General features: G+C 40.9%; 1 protein-coding gene across 2 annotated transcripts in view; it reads right to left on the reverse strand.

The window, feature by feature from the left end:
• Nucleotides 1–25,383, reverse strand: part of LOC128684206 (transmembrane protein 114) — a 234,444-nt gene that overhangs the window by 25,024 nt on the left and 184,037 nt on the right. For both annotated transcript variants that reach the window (XM_070094466.1, XM_070094457.1), the window contains exons 4-5: nucleotides 13,300–13,437; nucleotides 3,753–3,850 (exon numbers count right to left, since the gene is read on the reverse strand). In XM_070094466.1, coding sequence (XP_069950567.1) covers nucleotides 3,753–3,850; nucleotides 13,300–13,437 — 236 coding nt within the window. The remainder of the gene's footprint in view (nucleotides 1–3,752; nucleotides 3,851–13,299; nucleotides 13,438–25,383) is intronic.

Raw genomic sequence — 25,383 nt, forward strand, 5'->3', positions numbered from 1 at the left:
GATGTTTAGCACTGAGGGGTTTTTGTAGGTCTTTTGATTTAAATTTAGTTATAATATATTCTCCATGTTCGTCCCTTGTGCAAGAATTTTTTATACATTCAAGATGATCTGAGTAGTATATAGCTGTTCCAACCCCTTGCTGTTCTGTTCTACAGTTGTGAATGGCTGTGTATCCAGGAATGGCATAGACATCTGTAGTACCAGGCTTTAGCCAGGTTTCTGTGTATGTGATGATTGACATACTGGTATGAAGGGAACTGAGTAATGCTGTGAGGTCATTGTAATGTTTGCTCCAAGATCTGACATTGTAGTTAAAGATAGTTATGTTATTGTTGGCTCTGAGAAATGTCTTTGCTCGGTCTGCTGTAAAATAATTACAGTTGCTGTTCGATTCGCATAGGTCATTTAATAAAAGGTTAAGATCGGGATCAATGCTTGTAATCATAAGAATGTGAGTTACTCTACAACTAGAGTTTTGAATAGTGTTATGTTAAACTTAATAATTATGATACTAAACTAATTTATCTTACTAGCTAATGCATTGCTACAAGTCATTTTTTAAAAAAATACAGAGTTACAGTTTACTCTTAATATGGTACAGATTTGATGATTTAATATTGAACAATGATATTTTCTTCAAAATTATATAAGAAACACATTACACAGTATATATAAAAACAACGTTTATACGCAATGTATGTTTAATAACAATAATAATATAGACATTTTCATTAATCCATCTATGATATTTTCTTCAAAATTATATAAGAAACGCATTACATAGCATATAAACATAGAATATAAACATGCAATGTTATATGTTGCCGAGTGGTGAGAAGCAGCGTTAGAGAAAACTGAATCTGGTGTCTCACCCCGTAACCACCCTTAATATGTAAGGCTTTTGTTTATAATTCTCGGCATGAATTATTCATTATTTCTCCCATAGTTTATGATGGCATCTAAAGGTAGTTGTTAGAAACGATTAAACTCAGTGAGCATGGTATGTCAATGTAATAATATGGCTGTGTAGTGTAATAATGTGGCTGTGTAGTGTAATAATATGGCTATGTAGCGTAGCCCAGGGGTGGGCTACATACGTGTGCTTACATCAACAGGCTACCAACACTGAATTCCTACAAATAAATGCTACTCACCTCTCGCCTTACATTAAGACTACAAATATTTTAAGGTAAGTAATGAGTGTACTGTAGCAGTAAAAGACAAAGAAGGGAAATAACATTAGAGGGCTTTGATACCTGAAGTCCTTGTGGAGGGGGATTCCCAACTCCCTGGAACGGATTAATTGTATTTGCATTAATTCTTATGGGAAATATTACTTTGTCTTTAGTACTAGCTCCTGGAATGGATTAAGTATGAAACTCAGGGTTCCACTGTATTACCTCATTAAAATTTTCAGCATTGTATAACCCCAACAGGTTTAGGACTTCTCATGAAAAAATTGGCTCACTTTAATTGTTTCAGTATACAGTAAAACCTTGATAAAATGGACCTCTATAAAGTGGTTACCAGATAAAATTGGTAAAACAAAACAAAAAAAAAAAACAGCCAGACAAAATCTGAACATATCTACTTAATGGAATGTCTAATAAAAATACCAGTGCAGCAGACCAAATCTACTATATTGCATGGCTTTCTGGTCCAGTCTTACCATGGATAAAGTGGACCAAGCCTGATTAATCACAAGTTTGTATGGTCCAGACCTCATCATGGATACAACCATTTTTCATTGTTCTTGGGCAGAGGGGCCAGTGACTCAGCCCATGTCAGTTTGTGACTGTGTGCACTCATATACCATCATTTTATCTCCATTTTTTCTGGATTTATAGTGACTGACTATTAAATAGATAGGTTGGTCTCCCACACCATCTTGTGACTCAGAGCAAGTATAAATGGAAAACAGGAATTAATAAAGGGGATGTAAATAGCGTGCTAAAAATATCTAACAGACAGGACTCGCAGCAATGGTTTTAAATTGGAAAAATTCAGATTCAGGAAGGATATAGGAAAGCACTGGTTTGGTAATAGAGTTGTGGATGAGTGGAACAAACTCTCGAGTACCGTCATAGAAGCTAAGATGTTGTGTAGTTTTAAAAATAGGTTGGATAAATACACGAGTGGGTGTGGGTGGGTGTGAGTTGGACATAACTAGCTTGTGCTACTAGGTCGGATGCTGTGCTCCTCTCGTAAGTGACGTGTCTGACCTCACTAGGTCAGCGAGGTTAAGGTCACTAGGTCAGTGAGCTTAAGCCAGTGGGAGAATTGGACCTGCCTCGTATAAGCCAGTAGGCCTGATGCAGTGTTCCTTCTTTCTTATGGAGTCACCACTAAACCACAAGTCAATACTGTACATCTGGAAGCTCAGAATGGATATAAATGCTCTGGAAAACATACAGAGGAGGATGACAAAGATGATCCCATGTATCAGAAATCTTCCCTATGAGGATAGACTGAGGGCTCTGAATCTGCACTCTCTCAAAAGGCGTAGAATTAGGGGGGATAATATCGAGGTGTATAAATGGAAAACAGGAATAAATAAAAGGGATGTAAATAGTGTGCTGAAAATTTCCAGCCAAGACAGGACTCGCAGCAATGGTTTCAAGTTGGAAAAATTCAGATTTAGGAAGGATATAGGAAAGCACTGGTTTGGTAATAGAGTTGTGGATGAGTGAAACAAACTCCTGAGTACAGTTATTGAGGCTAAAACGTTGTGTAGTTTTAAAAATAGGTTAGATAAATACACGAGTGGGTGCGGGTGGGTGTGAGTTGGACCTGACTGGCTTGTGCTGCTGGGTCTGGTGCCATGCTCCTTCCTTGAGTGGAGGTGACCAGACTGGGTGGGTCATTGGGCTAAACTGGGGGGGAGGGGGAATGCAGGGAGGAACATGGACCTGCTCTGCATGGGTCAGTAGGTCTGTTGCAGTGTTCCTTCTTTCTTATGTTCATCTATCCACCAGAAAAGGTAAGAAATTTACTCTACTGTACACTACTGTACTGTGCTTTTAACTTTTTTTTCAGGTACAGATTCAGCTGTACTTAAGAACTGTACAGCAGAACCCTGGTAACTGTGGTTTCAGTTACTCACGGTTTACTATGGCCTGAAAATGACCCTTAATTCTGCCTAATACTGGTCCCAAAGTGCAAAAGTAATGATGCTGACGGTTCTTCAAAGCCTAAGGGAAGCTGTGAAATGCTTCTCCTTAGTAAAAATGTACTAATTCTAGACTTATTTTGCATAATTTATCAATTAAACTTTATCGTAGTTATGTATGTAAACGAAAAATGACATGTATATAGGGTTCGCTACTATCCACAGTTTCAGGTATCCACGTTAGGTCTTGGAACGTATCCCCCATAGATATGGGGGTCCTACTGTATTGTAATATTGTATGTACTCTATTCTTAGCATGTCCAGTAGCCCATCAATAAAGTGGCCTAATTCTGCTTCACTGGATGTTTATCAGTGTCTGACAGTTGCTAGATTAAGCAGATGTAATCCACTTAATCGAAGCTTTCAATACTGTATAATGGATTTCTGCTGAAACAGACACCCCTTTTTTCTTATTAGTCCATTTTATGAAGGTTTCACTGTACTTCAGGCACTCTGAAAACTAAAAGTCCCCACCAAGATTCATTGCCGAAAATTCACTAAAAAATAAATAAACTTTGTTTTTGGTTTTATTCTCTATAAATTCATAGGTATATCAATGTGCCTTCATGAGACAACAGGTTACCTTATCCCATGAAGCTTTCCAGGGCTCAGTCTTTAGTTTCTCCTCCTCATAGTACTCCACACCATGCCACAGTCCCATGCCACCAGCTGAGAACAAACCTGCAATGTAACACAAAATTTATTATTTAATTTACAAAATTTCTGTCAATGTCAGTGCAGTGTTATACTGAAGTAATGGGATGGCTAAGCTTTTGTCATTACATTTACTAACAGAATAACAATTTATTTCCTCTTATAACTACAGTATATCTAAAAATTATACAAGAAACAAGTCTTTGTTTTTGCACCCGTACTGTATTTAAGTTTCATTTGCCCTTTGCATATTTACAAATACTGTTGAGCACAGTACAATGGGTGCTCTATCCTGAAAACAGGGTTGAATGGCTGATCTAAAACTGACTGGGTCATAGAATGGGTAGACCTGATGTTCAGAATGTTGGAGATGAAAGTATCAAGAAACGTACAAAAAATGGAAATGTAACAATTAACTGCATTTCCATTAAATAAGTCTAGTTACTAAAGTGGCTCATATTTGTCTCTAACATCCCAACAACAGTGACATCATCCTACTATTTTCCCCTTTTATACAATATTAAGGTACATTTTCTATAAAACTGCTGTACATTTTTCTTTGATCTTTATCAAATACATTTATTTACCTTATATGTTCATGTATAGGTCGAGATTTTTAAGACCAAAAACTGAGGGTCTATGTCAGTATGAACTTCTTTAGTGCATCGAGATACAAACCACTCTCAGTAACTATATTCAATCATGAATAAAAAAAAAAAATTGATGATATCCTGTAGTTCATGCTGGATCCAGTAGTTCATGCTGGATCCAGTAGTTCATGCTGGATCCAGTAGTTCATGCTGGATCCAGTAGTTCATGCTGGCCTCTTATCTCACTGTTTACACAGCAGCTGGTGACTGTAGCTCTCAGTTAAAATATAGATCAGAGGAGCACTGCAGTAGGGATACTGGCCCATGCTAGTCAGGTCTTTCTCAAATCCAACCATTCTCACTATTTGTCTTACCTTTATTTAAAGTTACCAAAGTTTTTAGCTTCAAAGAGCAATGGAGGGGGGGGGGGCAGACAGGAAGGAAGGTTTTAAAAATTGGCTGGACAAATATGTAAGTGAGAGAGGTTGGATAAAAGTGGGAGCTGCCTAGCATAGGTCAGTAAATGAAAATTAGACATGTGCAATATATGGGTATCTTAATTATTGAAGTTTTGCCATCCAGTGGCTTTATCAATACAAATTCAAGAACATAATTAGATGACAGTAGTATATTAAAAAGATGAGGTAATCAGTCCCTCAGCATTGTCAGTACTGTACACCATTCATATACAACTTGTCAGACATAGCAACATCAAGAATCTTGGTTCATAGGACATCTCCACAACCTTCTTAACTACTACTGACCCTCCCTCAGGTATGACCTACTTCTACTGGGAAATCCCGCCTACCAGGACAATGTATTTGTCTACTACACGTCCCTCACAACCTGACGTCAGTATACAGTGGAACCTCGGTACTCAACTTAGCTCCAGAAGGCTGTTCGAAAACCAATCTGTTCAAGTACCGAACAATTTTTTCCCAGCCAATTTTCTTTTTGGTTGGCTGTTATCACTAATCTTCATAGGCCCCATGGTGACTTATTTATACAAATAATATAAAAAACACTAAAAAAAAATGTGAGGAAGTACAAAATAGCTTACAGTGAAGTACTGGCAGATCGTGTTTGTTTGGTCGAGTGTTGAGCAAATGGTCCACTACCAAGCGATGTATTTTTACCGAACAAAGCGTTGAAATACCGAATTGTTCGAGTACGGAGCTGTTCGAGTACCAAGGTTCCACTGTATAAGTGCCAGCTAACCCTGCCTGTGTGCCGGGTCACCAAATGGAAAAGACCCAGACCAGGACAACACCAACGAACCCACAGTGGCTGGCCTGTGCTTCAGACTCTTCACAACTATGGTGCTCTTCACTAACTCTGATTGCGGGTTCTAACCCCACCTGTGGTAGGGTTTGTTTGCAATCGTGTCATGATTTCAGGAGTCCAAGACTTAGGGATTGGTTACCTCATCTTTTGTATATAGTCCTACTGTCTTCTAATTATGTCCTTGAATTTGTATTGATAAAGCCACTCATTACTGAAACATCTACAATACCTGGATATTGCAAATGTGTATAATTTTCACCTTTGTCGGTACTGTACACCATTCATGTACAACATAGGTTAGTAGGCCTACTTCAGTGCTCCACTAGTTTTGTCATAATGGTTGGGTGTGAGTAAGACCTGCCTAGCAGGGCATCGATTCAGGCAAGTAGAGTTACGGTATATATGTTGGTAAAATTACCAACAATATGTAAAGTAAAAGGACACAAGTGCAACTAATGTGACATTTTATTGTGGCAATGTGTCGCTCTCCAGGAGCTTTGTCAAGTCATTACAAACAATACATGGACACAGAGGGTATATATAGGCTTAAAGTGAGGTGTAATACTAGTGGTAGTAGTAGTAGTAGTGATATAAGTTGTAGTTGTAGTAATAATACAATATGGTAGAACAACAATTAACTTGCACATGAGTAAAAGGATATAAAAGCTATTACTTGGGTAGCATAAAAATAGGTTAGACAAATATCTCTATTGGAGGTTGGATTAGAGAAGGCCTGTTTCAGTGTTCATCCTCTGTAATGTGATTGTGTAGTATTAGCAGGAGAGTATGTGATGGCAGGGTTTACAGTTTTCAGGAGGATTCTTGCTAAGTCTTAGAGGGAGAGGGGGAGAGAAGGGAGAGGGGGAGAGAAGGGAGAGGGGGAGAGAAGGGAGAGGGAGAGAGAAGGGTGGCCTGTACCTATTTCTGTGAAGACATGTCTTGTGTGCTCTCTGTAAATCTGAACAAGATGTCCTCTCTTAAGCAACTCTACCAGCAGCTTGAGATACAGTGAATGACGAAGGAAAACAAGAAGATTCATAGTAATCCTCCTGTTGAGAATCCTCAAACCAAGAAAGGAACCTGGACAGTGGCTGGAAAGCATGGGACAAAGTTAAAGATCAAGAGGATGGAAGGAGATGTAGAATCAACAAAGATCCAGGAAGCTGTTGTGGAAACAACCGAACCTATTCTCCGTGCTACCCGATGAATGTGACCTGACTACTGGGAACATCAAAATGAACAACACCAAGGAAGGTAAAAACATTGTTGTTGTTGTTGATGGGGATAGCCAGGTTAGGTACATGGATAAGATAAGATAAGATTTCGTTCGGATTTTTAACCCCGGAGGGTTAGCCACCCAGGATAACCCAAGAAAGTCAGTTCGTCATCGAGGACTGTCTAACTTATTTCCATTGGGGTCCTTAATCTTGTCCCCCAGGATGCGACCCACACCAGTCGACTAACACCCAGGTACCTATTTGCTGCTAGGTGAACAGGACAATAGGATAGGGCTTTCTACTTGAAGGAAAGGAGTAGGAGACAGAGGGTTTGCTTTTCTGGGGCTGGGATAGAGGATATTGTTAGCCGGCTTGACAACATCATGAATGATAATGGAGTCAATCCTATTATCTGCCTCAGTGTTGGAGGCAATGATGTAGGCAAGCGTAGAAGTGAGGATTTAGTTAGAAGGTACAGGACAGCAATAAACATAATTAGGAAGAAGGGGAGGGGGGGGGGGACACTGTTATATGTAGCACTTTGCCAAGAAGGGGTGTTGGAAATGAATGGTTGTCCAGAGCAACTGGTATTAATTGTTGGCTGGACAAACACTAAGGATAATGCAGTACCATTCATTGACAACTGGGACAACTTCTAAGGCCAAAATGACATGTATGCTAGGGATGGGGTTCACTTATCCAGGGCAGGTGTGGGTTTTCTTGCTAGCTCAGTTGAGGGTGTTGTTACGACTTTAAACTAGGATTAGCTAGAGGTATGGGTTTAGAAATGGAAAATAATATGTCAAAATATGGATTTAGGCTTTGAAATCATAAATCTTAACAATAACAAGGCCAGTAATAGGTATAGTGGAATAACAGAAAGGAGCAGGAAGAGTAGAGAAAGGAGGGTCCTTAAACATATATTGCACAAATAGTCGTAGTGCTAGGAATAAGATGGACGAGTTGAGGTTAGTTGCTAGAGCAGGTAACACTGATGTGCAGTATTTGCCCAAACTGAGATGTGGCTCAATACAAAAAATCGGGACATGCCTGCTGAATGTCACATAAAGGGTTTTAAATTGTTCCAAGTAGACAGAAGTATTGGGAAGGGGGGTCAGGTGGCACTGTATGTCTGAGATCGCTCGAACTGCTGCATAAAACGGGTAAAAAATCTGAAATGACACATACAGAGTCTCTCTGGATAGAATTTTCAGAGGGTCATGAAAAATTGATTTTAGGTGTGATATATCATCCCCCAAACTTAGATAGGGACCAAGGGAGACTACTATGGGAGGAAATTGTTAAGGCCACACTGCACGATAATGTAGTAATTCTAGGGGACTTCAACTTTAGTCAGATTGATTAGAATTTCTTGAATGGGAATTTAGAATCTAACGACTTCTTAGAAGTAGTTCAGGATTGCTTTTTGAAACAGTTTGTGACAGAGCCTACAAGCAGAAATAACCTGCTTGACTTGGTTCTGGCAAACAAGGAAACCCTTGTTAATAATTTAGAAATTACAGAGGAACTCAGCGCTAGCGACCACAAATCAATTACCTTTAGCATTGAATGGATGTATGATAGTAGGGATAATTCAGTAACGGTCCCAGATTTTCGCTTAGCAGATTGCAATGCACTTAGAGAACACTTGTCATCTGTGGACTGGGGTAACGAAGAGAGCTATAAATATGAGAGCTTTCTGAGCACTGTACATGCTGCCCAAAGAACATTTATCTTGTATAAAGAAATTAGATCGAATAGAAATGACCCAAAATGGATGAATAACAGGCTCAAATATCTTCTAGGGCAGAAGAAAGGAATTTATAGGCGTATCAGAAGAGGTGAGGGTCATCTTTTGAATCGGTATATAGACATTAAGAGGGACGTTAAAAGGGGGATAAGAAAAGGTAAATAGGACTACGAAATTAAAGTTGCTAGGGATTCGAAAACCAACCCAAAAAGTTTTTTTCCTAGTGTATAGAACAAAAGTTAGAGATAAGATAGGTCCCCTTAAAAATAACTATGGGTATCTTACTGACAAAGAGAATGAAGTTGAAATTAAGACACATGTTCAAGATCTGGGTACCTTTATTGTAGATATTTTGCCATCCAGTGGCTTTATCAATATAAATTCCAGGACATAATTTGAAGACAGTAGAACTATATACAGAAGATGAGGTAATCAGTCCCTCAGCCTTGGAGTTGGTGCAAAGAGCACCATAGTCATGGATGTTCTGGAGCAGAGGCAAGGAGCCTGGCACTTATATACTAACATCAGGTGGAAAGGGAACGTGTAGCTGACGAGGGCATAGTCACTGGAAGGTGGGATTCCCCAGTGGAATTGAGTCTTACCCAAAGAGATGGGTTAGTTGTAGTAGTGGTTGTCGTAGCCGTGAAGAGGGTTATGTACATGTCCTCAGAATCAAGATTCCATGATGTTGCAGTGTCTGACAAGTTGTACAAGAATGGTATATAATACTGACAAGATGAAATTAAGACATGTGCAACATCTGGGTAACTTTATTGTAGATGTTTCAACATCAAGTGGCTTTATCAATACAAATTCCAGAACATAATTTCCAGAACATAATTTGAAGACAGTAGAACTATACGTATACAGAAGATGAGGTAATTAGTCCTTCAGCCTTGGAGTTGGTGCAAAGAGCACCGTAGTCGTGGATTCCACTGGGGTATCCCGCCTACTAGTGACTATGTCTCCTTTCCACCTGACATTAGTATATAAGCACCAGGCTCCTTGCCTCTGCTCCAGAACATCCACAACTACAATGCTCTTTGCACCAACTCCAAGGCTGAGGGACTGATTACCTCATCTTCTGTATACAGTTCTACTGTCTTCAAATTACATCCTAGAATCTGTATTGATAAAGCCATGGAATGGCAAAATGTCTAAAATAAAGATACCCAGATGTTGCACAGGTGTCTTAATTTCGTGTTGTTGGTATTATATACCATTCTTGTAGCACATGACAAAGAGGATGAAATGTGCTCTATTTTTAATAATTATTTTCGCTCAGTTTTCACTCAGGAAGACACTAATAATATCCCAATAATTAGGTTTTTAGTGGTCCTGAAGAAGATAAATTATGTGATATCACAGTAACTAGCGAAATGGTTATCAGATAGACTGTTTGAAGCAAAATAAATCGCCCGGTCCTGATGAGCTTTTTTCAAGGTTTCTTAAGGAATGCAAATGGAACTCTGTGAAGCTTTAATTACTATTTTTAATTTATCTCTTCAAACATGTGTAATGTCTGATATGTGGAAGATGGCTAATGTAATTCCTATTTTTAAAGCAGGGGACAAGTCGTTACCATCAAATTACTGCCCAATAAGCCTAACCTCAATTGTAGGCAAATTACTAGTCAATTATAGCTGATAATATAAGAAGCCATCTCGACAGGCATAATTTGATTAATGATGCTCAACATGGATTCACCAGGGGCTGTTCCTGCTTAACTAATTTATTAACTTTCTTCAGTAAGGCTTTTGAGGCCGTTGAACATGATAAAGAATTCGATATTATTTAGATTTTAGTAAGGTTTTTGATAGAGTACCACATCAGAGACTGTTAAAGAAAGTGGCTACTCATGGCATTGGGGGAAAAGTGCTGTCATGGATCGAGTCATGGCTCACTAATAGGAAGCAGAGTGCATAAATGGGGTTAAATTTGAGTGGGGATCTGTAACAAGTGGCATTCCGCAGGGATCAGTTTTAAGCCCATTGTTGTTTATAATATACTATATAAATGACCTTGATGAGGGGAATTACTAGTGACATATGCAAATTCACTGATGACACAAAGATAGGTAGGATAATCAATTCAGACATTGATGTCTTGGAACTTCAGGAGGATTTAGACAAATTCAATTCGTGCTCAGAAAAGTGGCAGATGCAGTTCAGTGTAGACAAATATAAAGTTCTAAAGCTTGGAAATGTTCATAACCCTAGCACCTGCCAGCTTAATAATGTTGAACTTAGCAGTACAGAATGTGAAAAGGATTTGGGGGTTATGGTAAGCAGCAACCAACCTTAAACCAAGACAGCAGTGCCTAAGCGTGCGTAATAAGGCAAATAGATTGCTGGGATTTATATCAAGAAGTGTAAGCAACGGAAGTCCAGCGGTTATACTACAGCTTTATACATCATTAGTAAGGCCTCACCTAGATTATGCAGCTCAGTTCTGGTCTCTGTTTTACAGAATGGATATAAATTCGTTAGAAAACATTCAGTGACAAATGACAAAATTAATTCATTGCATTAGAAATCTTCCGTATGAAGAAAGGCTTAAGTCCCTTAAATTACTTTCACTTGTTAGACGAAGAATGAGTGGAGACATGATCAAGGTGTATAAGTGGAAGATGGGTATTAATAAATGGGACATAAATAAGGTCTTGAGGATCTCTCTCCAAGAGAGAACCCGCAATAATGGATTCAAATTAGACAAATTTAGATTTAGAAAGGATATAGGAAAGTATTGGTTTGGAAACAGGGTAGCTGATGAGTGAAACAGTCTGCCTAGTAGGGTTATTGAAGTTAAAACCTTGGGTAGTTTCAAATTTAGGCTGGATAAATACATGAGTGAGAGGGACTGGATTTGAGTGGGACTTGCACATGAGTTAATAGAATTATCATAGCTTATTGCTTGGCTACAATTAAAAATTGAGCTGGGCAAATATTCTGTTAGTGGGATGGATTGTGAAGGACCTGCCTAGTATGGGCCAACAGGCCTGCTGTGAAGTTCCTCCTTTCTTATGTTATATTTTTAGAGGGAGAGGGGAGAGAAAGAGAAGGGAGAGGGGGAGACAGAAAGAGAAGGGAGATAAAGAGATAAAGTTAGCAGATCAAACAAAAATGCTGGCCCATAGATAACTCCAACTTCATCCTGTTCCCTTCTTGTATGTCTCATAACATTAAAAAGACTTTCAGATGAGCTGATGTAGGTAACAGCTTGTCAAAAAAGTTAGGAATCCTTAACCTAACCTTATCAAACCATGTGTAAAAAAAAGGGGGGGAGAGGAGAGAGAGAATGGAAAGGGGGGGGAAAGAGATGGGAGAGGGGGGAAGGGGAGAGAGAGAGAGATGGGAGATGGGGAACCTGGAGTTTACCTAAAGAGAGTTCCGGGGGTCAACGCCCCTGCGGCCTGGTCACAGGATCAGGGCCTGGTCAACCAGGCTGTTACTGCTGGCCGCACACAATCCAACGTACGAACCACAGCCCGGCTGGTCAGGTACTGACTGTAGGTGCTTGTCCAGTGCCTGCTTGAAGACAGCCAGGAGTCTATTGGTAATCCCCCTTATGCATGCTGGGAAACAGTTGAACAGTCTTAGGCCCCTGACACTTATTGTGTTCTCTTAACGTGCTAGTGACACCCCTGCTTTTCATTGGGGGGGGTGATGTTGCATCTTCTGCCGAATCTTTTGCTTTCATAGTGAGTGATTTTCGTGTGCAAGTTTGGTACTAGTCCTTCTAGGATTTTCCAGGTGTATATAATCATGTATCTCTCCTGCCTGCATTCCAGGGAGTACAGGTTCAGGAACTTCAAGCGCTCCCAGTAATTGAGGAGTTTTATCTCCGTTATGCACGCCATGAAGGTTCTCTGTACATTTTCTAGGTCAGCAATTTCACCTGCCTTGAAAGGTGTTGTTAGTGTGCAGCAATATTCCAGCCTAGATAGAACAAGCGACCTGAAGAGTGTCATCATGGGCGTGGCATCCCTAGTTTTGAAGGTTCTCATTATCCATCCTGTCATTTTTCTAGCAGATGCGAATTATACAATGTTATGGTCCTTGAAGGTGAGATCCTCCGACATGATCACTCCCAGGTCTTTGGCGTTAGTTTTTCGCTCTATTTTGTGGCTGGAATTTGTTTTATACTCTGATAAAGTTTTAATTTCCTCATGTTTACCACATCAGAGTAATTGAAATTTCTCATCGGTGAACTTCATATTGTTTTCTGCAATAAAGAAGGGGAGAGATGGGAAAGGGGGAAAGAGATGGGAGGGGGGGGAAGAGAGAGAGAGAGAGAGAGAGAGAGAGAGAGAGAGAGAGAGAGAGAGAGAGAGAGAGAGAGAGAGAGAGAGAGAGAGAGAGAGAGAGAGAGAGAGAGAGAGAGAGGAGAGAGAGAGAGAGAGAGAGAGAGAGAGAGAGAGAGAGAGAGAGAGAGTGAGAGAGCAAAGGGGGGGGGGGGGGTAAGCGAAAGGAGAGAGAGCAGCAGTGGTAGATTAAGTAATTTTATTCAGGTATACACAAATACAGTAACATAGATTATCGTACATAGCAGCATGTGTGTAGAGAACCTAGGATAACCCAAAAAAACGGCAGTGACTTATTTCCACTGGGGTCCTTTATGGTAGTATATACTTACATGCAAGAAGCATGAGGATAGCAGTTGAGGCTATGTTGCCAGGAGAGCGTCGCCAGCATCCAGCTACTCCCGTCCAGAAGGCCACGAACACGAAGAAGAAAGACACTATGAACAGAGCAATCATCGATCGAGCCATATCTGTTTAGGAAACAAAATACAATATATTTATTTTAAGAAATACGAGAGAAACAATTATGCATACTATGCGTAATATGTTAGTTAGGGGTGTATCATAATATCGGTATTGGCTATTTTTATGGGATAGGTATCAGTGAAAACGTGGTCAATACCAACTGATACTTTTAAAAATTATAATTACACATATGCTTATAGTAAATTTAACACTACCTCACAATACACTCACACAATACATACACTTCAACTAGTTATCTATGATTGTATTCTGGAACAGAGAATAATAGAAAATAATAACTGCTAACAGGGACGTCGTAAGGGGGGAGGGCCGACCCAGGTGACACCATATAGGGGGTGACATCATAGAGCCTCTGAAGAAGGCGACACTAATGACAGTGCTGCACCAACATAAGAGAAGAATCCTTCGTTTCTATATAGCCTATTATATATTAACAAAGTACAAATAAGCCTATATAGGGAAATCATTGATTTTGATGATGTGATCGATGATTTTGCATAATTGAAGGCAAGAAAATGTAAGATCAGATTCACCGAGATGTTACCTGTACTCAAGGTCAAATTAGAACTAGTGTTTCTCTAATATTGCAATGTTTTTCTTTATTTTTCATTTTTTTTTTTTTTGCATTGTTGAAGATGAATAAATGTAGGATCTGTTGCCTGTACTCAAAGTGGTATTTGAGTTTATGTTTCCTCAATATTACTATGATTATTATTTTGCATTAATAAAGTTGAGAAGCATTCTCCTGTTTGGTTTATGGCCCTTAAACGTTCTCATTGTTAAACATTAGTCACTGGTCATGCAGTAGTGACGTAACTAGAGTTTACCCCCTACCCATCTCCCCACCCTTGGATTTCATGGGAGTGACACCAAAGATGCTGCCCCGGGTGACACCAGAGATTCCGCCCCAGGTGACACTAACTCAAGCGACACCTCTGCCTGCTAACAGTAGGGAGTAAGACACACAAGCAATAACTGGGTATCTTTATTGCTGATTGAAACGTTTCACTTATAGTATAGGCGAAACTGTGTAGGCTCTACATAGTAGGATTCTTCAATACACAACTCTTGTAGTAGTAGTAGTAGTAGTAGTAGTAGTAGTAGTAGTAGTAGTAGTAGTAGTAGTAGTAGTAGTAGTAGTAGTAGTAGTAGTAGTAGTAGTAGTACTACTACTACTACTACTACTACTACTACTACTACTACCACCACCTCTTCCTGCCTATATATAGCCGTCCTGCTCCACCTCTGGTTAGTGTCGGATCGAAACGTCGTCGTAAGCTTCTCTCTTTTATGTGCGGGTTATTTGTGTATCGTTCCAGTCACGGTATTGTGCCTTTTTTGTTATTTAGGATTCTTCAATGTTGAAAATTATAAAAAATATCCTGCCACCTGTGTTAACACTTGGGTATCTTTAATGAGGAAACGTTTTGCCAAACAGTGGCTTCATCAGTCCATACAAAGGAGAATCGTGAAGAACAGGAGTAGTTTGAGGTAATCAGTCCCTCAGCCTTGAGTCGATGTAATCTACCTGGAGTCTACTTGTAGGTTATTCCGGGGATCAACGCCCCCGCGGCCCGGTCCATTTGCATCCACAAAATTCTTTCGGTAAGAATTCCGGCTAATCATTGTGATCCTAGTCGCTTGAATGGCCAGGTTCTCACACTTACAATATGACTGGCTATCAGTCCTACTCCCCCTGCCGTCACACTTCAGTGACCATCGAAATGACAATCTCAGACAATGAATTCAATATTGATGTTGAATTCAAACGCAACACTTTCGTATGGGATGATATTTTACTCACAGACAAGGACCCGATGGAAAAAAGTCATTGTCTTTATTGGATTACAGCCTTGGTTAAATCTACATAAAGTACAGTACTTTGTATATGTCCATAATGTGTGTGTTCTCTAGATCATGGATTACTGGTAATAGTTTGGCATGTTTAAGGCCTCTCGACTGCAAAAAAGACCAATTAAGGTCACAGTTCAACTGTATACCTATTACAAAAATATTTTAATCCAAAATGTAGAAATTAAACTAATATATATATATATATATATATATATATATATATATATATATATATATATATATATATATATATATATATAGGTCTGCCTAGTATGTGTCAGTAGATCTGCCTAGCATGAGTCAGTAGGTCTGCCTAGCATGCGTCAGTAGGTCTGCCTAGCATGTGTCAATAGGTCTGCCTAGCATGTGTCAGTAGGTCTGCCTAGCATGTGTCAGTAGGTCTGCCTAGCATGTGTCAGTAGGTCTGCCTAGCATGAGTCAGTAGGTCTGCCTAGCATGTGTCAGTAGGTCTGCCTAGCATGAGTCAGTAGGTCTGCCTAGCATGTGTCAGTAGGTCTGCCTAGCATGAGTCAGTAGGTCTGCCTAGCATGAGTCAGTAGGTCTGTCTAGTATGTGTCAGTAGGTCTGCCAAGTATGTGTCAGTAGGTCTGTCTAGTGTCAGTAGGTCTGCCTAGCATGTGTCAGTAGGTCTGCCTAGCATGAGTCAGTAGGTCTGTCTAGTATGTGTCAGTAGGTCTGTCTAGTATGTGTCAGAAGGTCTGCCTAGCATGAGTCAGTAGGTCTGCCTAGCATGAGTCAGTATGTCTGTCTAGTATGTGTCAGAAGGTCTGCCTAGCATGAGTCAGTAGGTCTGCCTAGCATGTGTCAGTAGGTCTGCCTAGCATGTGTCAGTAGGTCTGCCTAGCATGAGTCAGTAGGTCTGTCTAGTATGTGTCAGTAGGTCTGTCTAGTATGTGTCAGAAGGTCTGCCTAGCATGAGTCAGTAGGTCTGCCTAGCATGAGTCAGTATGTCTGTCTAGTATGTGTCAGAAGGTCTGCCTAGCATGAGTCAGTAGGTCTGCCTAGCATGTGTCAGTAGGTCTGCCTAGCATGAGTCAGTAGGTCTGCCTAGCATGAGTCAGTATGTCTGTCTAGTATGTGTCAGAAGGTCTGCCTAGTATGTGTCAGAAGGTCTGCCTAGTATGTGTCAGAAGGTCTGCCTAGTATGTGTCAGAAGGTCTGCCTAGCATGAGTCAGTAGGCAGACCTACTGACTCATGCTAGGCAGACCTAGTAACCCCCCACACTCACACTCGTGCTAGTCATTCAGTGCTACAATGAAAATGTATACGTATTAATTACCTTGAGCTGATTAACAGTGATATAAGTAAATAAATACACATGTAAATGAAATTCATTTTTGTATTGCTTTTTTTTTAAGGCCATTAAAGTTAAGGAAACGTAACTAATACATTCATGTAACTGATATGTTCATTTTATATTATTTTTATTGTTAGAAATCATAACTGATATTTAAGTAACTAATATTTATATAACACAGACTCCAAAGGAAACAAAATAAGTCAGTGTTTGACTAATGGGCCATTTTAGGTTAATTTCTACATAAGCTATTCGAGGAGACAACTGTAAAAATCTAAAGCTGTATTAAACCTAAATAAAAACCTAGTAAAAATTCCTTCAAGAAAATCGTAAGTTAAAAAAAAAAATACCGTATTCTTCAAAAACTTACTACAGAAAGAGGCACAGCAAATTTTGTAACTTATCAAATAAATACTAACGCAAAAACAGTCTGAGACGGCTTCATTTAAATTACACAAATATAATTTTACTCCCATAGAAATGCCATGCTGCAAATCAAGCACTTTGAGTTAGCTTGCAAGTACGCGAACACAAGTCGTATCTACCACATTACGGAGTACCTTTTTTTTTTTTAATAATTCACACAACTCCAACCATTCACTTGATTTGTATGGACGTATGGACTGATGAAGCCACTGTGTGGCGAAACGTTTCCTCAATAAAGATACCCAAGAGTTGCACACGTGTCTAATTTATCAACATGTCGGTTCTCTGAACCATCCTTCTACAAACCTGTCAGGCACTGCAACTTCTTGGCATCTTAATACTTAGGAATTCTTCGCTTGCCTAATTCTTGGGCACGACCTACTTCCACGTTGAACAAATGTGACACCACCTATGACTGCTACACCTCTCCTGCCATACGGTTTATAAGCTGCTTCTCCGCTCATATGTCGTATTCTTCTCAAGATTGATGGACTGAACACATCGACTCAAGGTTGAGGGACTGATTACCTCATTCTCCTCCTGTTCTTCAAGTTTCTCCTACGTATGGACTGATGAAGCCACTGTGTGGCGAAACGTTTCCCCAATAAAGATACCCAAGAGTTGCACATGTGTCTAATTTATCATTCACTTGATCCTGAACTAAGAATGTGCTTTCTTTAACCCAGCGAAACCCAGCAAATATCCCGTATTTTTTTTTTTCGTTGTCTCATTTCGTAACTACTTTTTCTTCATGTCAAGATTTTCACAAAGCACAGTGGAGGGTAAGACGATGTCACAAAATGTAAGAGCGTAACACCAGTTGTCCTGCAGAAAGATGATACTCGTGTATAAGCATGAAGGAACTCTGTTCTGTAATTAAGTATTATGTGTAGGGAGGGCCTGGTTTATGCCTTCAGTTATCAGGCTGTTGCTGCTTGATACCATATTTCACTACAATACGTGAACACACCTAAGCCTCGCCTTCTATATTCTTATCCCAAACATCAGCACCACTCGACTGAAGAAGCCTACCGTGTAGGCGAAACGTTTCGGAATAAAGATACCTAACTGTTGCACGTGTGTCTTACAAGGTGAAGGGATCTACGCGAGTTCTGCGTCCTTTGTGAATATAATAAGTAGTAGTAGCAAGGAACTCGATGAACAGTGTTCAGTTTCCCTACAACATACATCACCGATATTTGTGCACGTGATTGGGAAACAGTTTGACAATCCTTGGGTGGTATTGAGGTTCCAGATTTTTTTCCTCAATTTGCTAGCTCTCAACATTACATACATATCCACAGATTACTTGTATGTGATTTAAGTATAATTTTACTCTCATGGCCTAGCTTAAGAGAAAATTTCCATATACTGCAAACACCTTATTAGTTATACGGATGATCAAGCAACAGCTCGGAAAAAAATTGCTCCATCTGGTTAAGACTGGAGTAAAGACACGTGGAACACTTAGGCATAAAGGAAAAATTTCAGCTACTAGTGGGCAAAATATAAAAAAAAAAAAACTAGTGGGCGAAACGTTTACTTTATAAATGTTCTAAGTGTTGCACATATGGTTCATCAGGCACCTATAGAAGGTACAAACCTATTAAACCTAGTGGTTATATGGTCCTATTCTGTTAAATGTGACCCTATAGCAATTCATGTACACGCCTAGGAATATTCCGATTTCAGTCCCACAAAAACTAGATTTAGGCTCTCAAGTTACATATTACTGTAAACTTTAAACATGAACAAGAGTGATTTGTGATATGATCCATGTTATAGTTGTACGAATGCCTGATAGAGTCAGTGAGGTGAAGTCATGATATTCCTACAGCTCGTGAAATTTAGTTCTCTGGTTTTGGTTCTCTTGCACCCGGTCATGGCGCAAAGGTCAGCATGGCAGGCTTACCTGGAGGTTATTCCGGGGATCAACGCCCCCGCGGCCCGGTCCATGACCAGGCCTCTCGATGGATCAGGGCCTGATCAACTAGGCTGTTACTGCTGGCCGCACGCAGTCCAACGTACGAGCCACAGCCCGGCTGATCCGGCACCGACTTTAGGTATCTGTCCAGCTCTCTCTTGAAGGCAGCCAGGGGTTTATTGGCAATTCCCCTAATGCTTGATGGGAGGCTGTTGAACAGTTTTGGGCCCCGGACACTTATGGTGTTTTCTCTTAGTGTACCAATGGCGCCCCTACTTTTTATTGGCGGCATTTTGCATCGCCTGCCCAGTCTTTTACTTTCGTAGGGAGTGATTTCTGTGTGCAGATTTAGGACCATTCCTTCCAAGATTTTCCAAGTGTAGATTATGATATATCTCTCCCTCCTGCGTTCCAACGAGTACAAGTCAAGTGCTTCCAAGCGTTCCCAGTAGTTAAGGTGCTTGACAGAACTTATACGTGCAGTAAAGGATCTCTGTACACTCTCTAGATCTGCGATTTCACCTGCTTTGAATGGAGATGTTAATGTACAGCAGTATTCCAGCCTAGAGAGAACAAGTGATTTGAAAAGGATCATCATGGGCTTGGCATCTCTCGTTTTGAAAGTTCTCATTATCCATCCTATCATTTTCTTTGCACGTGCGATCGTGGCACTGTTGTGATCCTTGAAAGTGAGATCCTCAGACATTACTGGAGTTTACCTGGAGAGAGTTCCGGGGGTCAACGCCCCCGCGGCCCGGTCTGAGACCAGGCTCCCAGGTCCCTTACATTATTTTTCCGCTCTATTGTATGGCCGGAGTCAGTAGTATACTCTGTTCTAGTTATTATCTCCTCCAGTTTTCCATAACGGAGTAGTTGGAATTTGTCCTCATTGAACATCATATTGTTTACCGTTGCCCACTGGAAAACTTTGTTTATATCTTCTTGGAGGTTAACCGCGTCCTCAGCAGATGACAGCCTCATGCAGATCCTAGTATCATCCGCAAAGGATGATACGGTGCTGTGGTGTGACTAAGTATAGACCCAAGTTCGATAGTCAAAATACTAGAGATTTCCTCTTTCATATATATACATGATCACGTAATATCCACAGAAAAAGAAACAGTGCTGATTTTACTTCATTTTTCAATCACAGCGCAGCGCCCTGTACTTTAATTGTCCCATGCTTTAAACTACACCTCCACGAATAACGACGAACCTACAAACAACAAATAAGAACTGGACAGGGTTTAGTTTCATCGTAGCTAGATCATTATCAAGTCTGACATTATAATGGTCCAGTGCGGATCGAAGAAGCGTCTAGTTTTCATTTCCAAATTGTGGCTTAGCTGTAAGCACTCTCCCATGGCTTTTCTGACACATTTCGTTTACAATCCTTCGAGAGGCATTTAACGTTATGCTTTGGACAAAGGGTTTTTTTCTGGCCCTGCATCAGAATAGGGCAACACAGCCCTTGCTGTGGCCTAGTCTAAAAAGAGAGCGGAGAGAGAGAAAAAAAAGAAAAGTTCGTGGCTTTACCAGGCACCCGACACCAGGGCCACAGCTGGTCCGTTTAACACCACTCACACTTTCACAAAACTTCTTCCAGCTAACATCAATGGAGGAAAAGTCAACAAAAACGTCTGCCAAGGCCATTTTAACTAAAGAGACAATTACAGTCATCAACCGCCATTCACACCGTCGCTTTTCACTAAAAATGTTCCGAGGACTTGTGGTATTTAGTTTGTCTGGAAAAAAAAAAAAAGGAAAATTTCTTTTGACGCGGGTCTTAGTTATCAGAGAACTTGCTCAGTGGAGCTTTTGGACAATTAACAGAGGCCCTTCCTAGCTACCCGGTTCACCCCCATGAAAAATTGAAGATCACTCAATATGCTCATAAGTGAGGACCAACAGACGAGGTGTTATAAAATAGCCAGTTTGCAGGGCCATAGCTTTTGTTGGAGAAAGGGCAAAAGGGGTAGTTGATCCCTGTCGAATTTAAAGTAAAACGCCTAATTCATGTAAATAATAACTATGAAATGATAAATATTTTATAATATAGCCTATCTTCAACATCATTCAAGACTCGAGAGATGCGAGACTTTTTGTTTATACGTAAGACCTATACCTATAAGCCTAAGTCCTAAATTATTGTTAATATGTTTATTTTAGTTGTAGGCGTTCCCTGCCCCCCTGAGGAACTGTTCAAGGTACGGACCTGATGACTGGTAATGTTTAATGTTAGCCATATACAAAAGTATCACAGAACATTTATCTAATTTGTACTCAGAACTCAAAATATTCCTTGTTATTTCATGCAATATTACCGATGTACGTCACATAAGTGACATGATAAGCTATATTATCATTACATTTCGTCATAAGAATGAAATGCCTTCGGTATATTAATGAGGCAAACTTCTTAATTTGTTAGTATTATTTTACATCGCATTGCAGGAATACCTTTCACCCAGCACCTGAATACGTTCAGCAAGTCCAGAGTTTTCTTATACACTGATATTATTCTCAGGATATGACCTCTTACACATTAGCACAACAATTTGTCCCTGGATGTCAGCCATAGCAGTCAGTCTACATACAAATATCTTTTACTGCAAGGTGAGCAGGTGGGCAAAGTTTCTTAAGAGGTATTCAGGAGCTCCACAGTGTGAGCTGGCAACCCTACAGGTGCTCTCTGGAGGGACATAACAACGGCGGCCACCTCAGGAATGCCACAAGAAACATGATGACAGGTGGCAATTTCTCACTTCCTTCCTGACTTCAATACAGAATGCCCAAATACTCCTCCCCCCACTACTTTCCCGCGACTCGCAACATTCTCCGCCTACTAGTGTGGCTCATAAGATGTGCTGCTCCTTGCATCAGCACTCACGCTTGAGAAATAGTTTAAAAAAAAAAAGGGAAGTCGGAAAGGCAGCCAGCATTGGTTGGGGGCCAGAGGGAGGCAGCTGGGTGTTCTAAGCCTTGATAACCACCCTTCCCGCGCCAAAATTACCACACTCTTCCCCCAGCTCCACTCTTTTATTAATCCAACTGCGTACACTTCAGTACACTGGTGCCCCTCATAGGTGTTTAATAATACATCTTGCAGCTAACACTACCATAGTCAACAGTGATTAGCAATGACATCCCTCGGATAAGATTTCAAATTTCTAAATTCTTTTATTACTCTTGACTACTGACGTAGTGCGGTGAAATCAATAAACGGTTCTTATTTCCAAGACCTGCATGGAGGACGGTGTCTCCCTGCTCTGGTGTGCACTCATACCACGGAGTTCAAAATGGCGACGGCTACACACGCTTCTAGGCATCTTGAATGTGTTTTCGGATGAAGGGAGGGGGGTACACCCAAGTTTGTCAGGTTAGATTAAACAATTATTTTTTCACGAACTGTGGCAGTTAATCCAATATGTACTGCCACAACCAATTGTAGGTTACTCATAGTACTCACAGTACTCGCCCCCATCTTATTCCTTATCCTCATATCAGACATAAACAGAGATATACACCACAGCACCGTATCATCCTTTGCGGATGATACTAGGATCTGCATGAGGCTGTCATCTGCTGAGGACGCGGTTAACCTCCAAGAAGATATAAACAAAGTTTTCCAGTGGGCAACGGTAAACAATATGATGTTCAATGAGGACAAATTCCAACTACTCCGTTATGGAAAACTGGAGGAGATAATAACTAGAACAGAGTATACTACTGACTCCGGCCATACAATAGAGCGGAAAAATAATGTAAGGGACCTGGGAGTAGTAATGTCTGAGGATCTCACTTTCAAGGATCACAACAGTGCCACGATCGCACGTGCAAAGAAAATGATAGGATGGATAATGAGAACTTTCAAAACGAGAGATGCCAAGCCCATGATGATCCTTTTCAAATCACTTGTTCTCTCTAGGCTGGAATACTGCTGTACATTAACATCTCCATACAAAGCAGGTGAAATCGCAGATCTAGAGAGTGTACAGAGATCCTTTACTGCACGTATAAGTTCTGTCAAGCACCTTAACTACTGGGAACGCTTGAAAGCACTTGACTTGTACTCGTTGGAACGCAGGAGGGAGAGATATATCATAATCTACACTTGGAAAATCTTGGAAGGAATGGTCCCAAATCTGCACACAGAAATCACTCCCTACGAAAGTAAAAGACTGGGCAGGCGATGCAAAATGCCGCCAATTAAAAGTAGGGGCGCCATTGGTACACTAAGAGAAAACACCATAAGTGTCCGGGGCCCAAAACTGTTCAACAGCCTCCCATCAAGCATTAGGGGAATTGCCAATAAACCCCTGGCTGCCTTCAAGAGAGAGCTGGACAGATACCTAAAGTCAGTGCCGGATCAGCCGGGCTGTGGCTCGTACGTCGGACTGCGTGCGGCCAGCAGTAACAGCCTAGTTGATCAGGCCCTGATCCATCGGGAGGCCTGGTCGTGGACCGGGCCGCGGGGGCGTTGATCCCCGGAATAACCTCCAGGTAACCTCCAGGTAAGGGCACTGACTGCCCCCCGGTCAGAGCCCAGACCAGGCCTTCTAGAAGGTTGCTGGCCTGATCAACTAGGGTGTTGGTGCCCGCCATCCGCACTATCAGACCAATTAGAGCTCCCTCGTATTCACATGTTTATCCACTTCAGGCATGATAAACAAGGTGACTTGTAGCTGAAGTTGTAACAGTGTTTGATCCCTGGGCAATGGAAATAAGCCACTTGGACTTTTTGGGTTATCCTAGGTAATTTATACATATGCTGCTATGTATGATAATCTATGTAACTGTATTTATGTGTACTTGTACCTGAATAAACTTACTCAATCCCGTTCACTCGGTAGCTCTACCAGCTTTTCGTTGCGCGTTCCGAGTCTTATCATTAGAAAAATTGTTGTTCCAATGTGTAAGAAACGCCAACCTAGCCAAAGGCTTGGGCAATAGTGTAATTAGGAAAAAAAATAGTTCCATGTCTGCATCATTTTGTAGACAGTAAGCCTATATGCTTAGTTCTCATATTCCCCACTAGAGGGAGTTGTTGTAGGCTTAGTTCCTAAAGTTCCCTCCAGAGGTCAGGCATCAAGGTGGTCCTACCCGACTATGCCTCTCTCTCAGATGACGCCGACCCGAGCTACTGGGTTTGGCACAATTCACACTGCCCGCTGTGAACCCGAATTTCTTCAATAAAGACAAAGTTAGTCTACAGCAGTATACTTCATCCTACCACCTAGCTACCCGGCACGCACCCAGACTGTTCAAAACACAGATAAAACAAATGGTGGCAGCCCTTTCCAGCGGCAGAGGGGAGTCAGGTCTACAAGGTGAGGGAGGCGCCTACGTTCATCCAGCTGTGTTCATCGGCGACAGTACCAGCTTTAGAGTATTCTAAGCTACTCGCATCATCCTATCAACGGCGGAGGCTGCACCTTGTCCTTGATTTTTCCTCAAAATTTGAACATTGTTGTCGGGGCACACTGACGCCGCTAGTCACGTGTGCGTCTTATCCTCAGCCCTACAGTGTCTCCACGCTCTTCTCCAACGTCTCTCACTCCTTCCCCAGCGGTCCTCCTGTCAACATCTTTCCCCAAGACTTGTTTCCGGCTATCTTGCATCTGTCCGCCTGTGTAACCCAAGTTCTCAAATAAACCTCCATACTAATCATTTTATGTCTCGACCTTCCACGCCACCACCAATCAGGAAAACTAAATAAAACAATTTAGCTATTACATTAAGAGAACATAAGAAAGGAGGAACACTGCAGCAGGCCTGTTGGCCCATACTAGGCAGGTCCTTTACAATTCATCCCACTAACAAACATTTGACCAACCCAATTTTCAATGCTACCCAAGAAATAAGCTCTGTTAGGTAAGACACATATGCAACAGTTAGGTATCTTTATTTTGAAACGTTTCGCCTACACAGTAGGCTTCTTCAGTCGCGTACAGAAAAGCTGATAGAAGCAGAAGATACTTGAAGACGATGTAATCAGTCCATCACCCTTAAAGTTTTGAGGTGGTCAGTCCCTCAGTCTGGAGAAGAGCATTGTTCCATAGAATGAAACAATATGGAGATGAAGTGACAGGATGGAGCCTTTTTATAGCGCCAACAGGTGAGACGTAGGTCACTAGGAGAGGTAAGAACTCAGATGTTGGAAGGACAGGTCCCTCTCAAATCCAGCCGTTCTCACTAGTAGAGGTTGTAGAAGTTGATTGTAGGTCTGTACCAAGATACCCTTGTGTTGCAGTGTCTGACAGATTGAACATTAAAATGGTATAAAATACCGACAGGTTGTTAGGTAAGACACATATGCAACAGTTAGGTATCTTTATTATGAAACGTTTCGCCTACACAGTAGGCTTCTTCAGTCAAGTACAGAAAAGTTGATAGAAGCAGAAGAT

Source organism: Cherax quadricarinatus, chromosome 4, assembly GCF_038502225.1.
Source record: "Cherax quadricarinatus isolate ZL_2023a chromosome 4, ASM3850222v1, whole genome shotgun sequence".
In the NCBI taxonomy this organism is placed as follows: Eukaryota; Metazoa; Arthropoda; class Malacostraca; order Decapoda; family Parastacidae; genus Cherax; species Cherax quadricarinatus.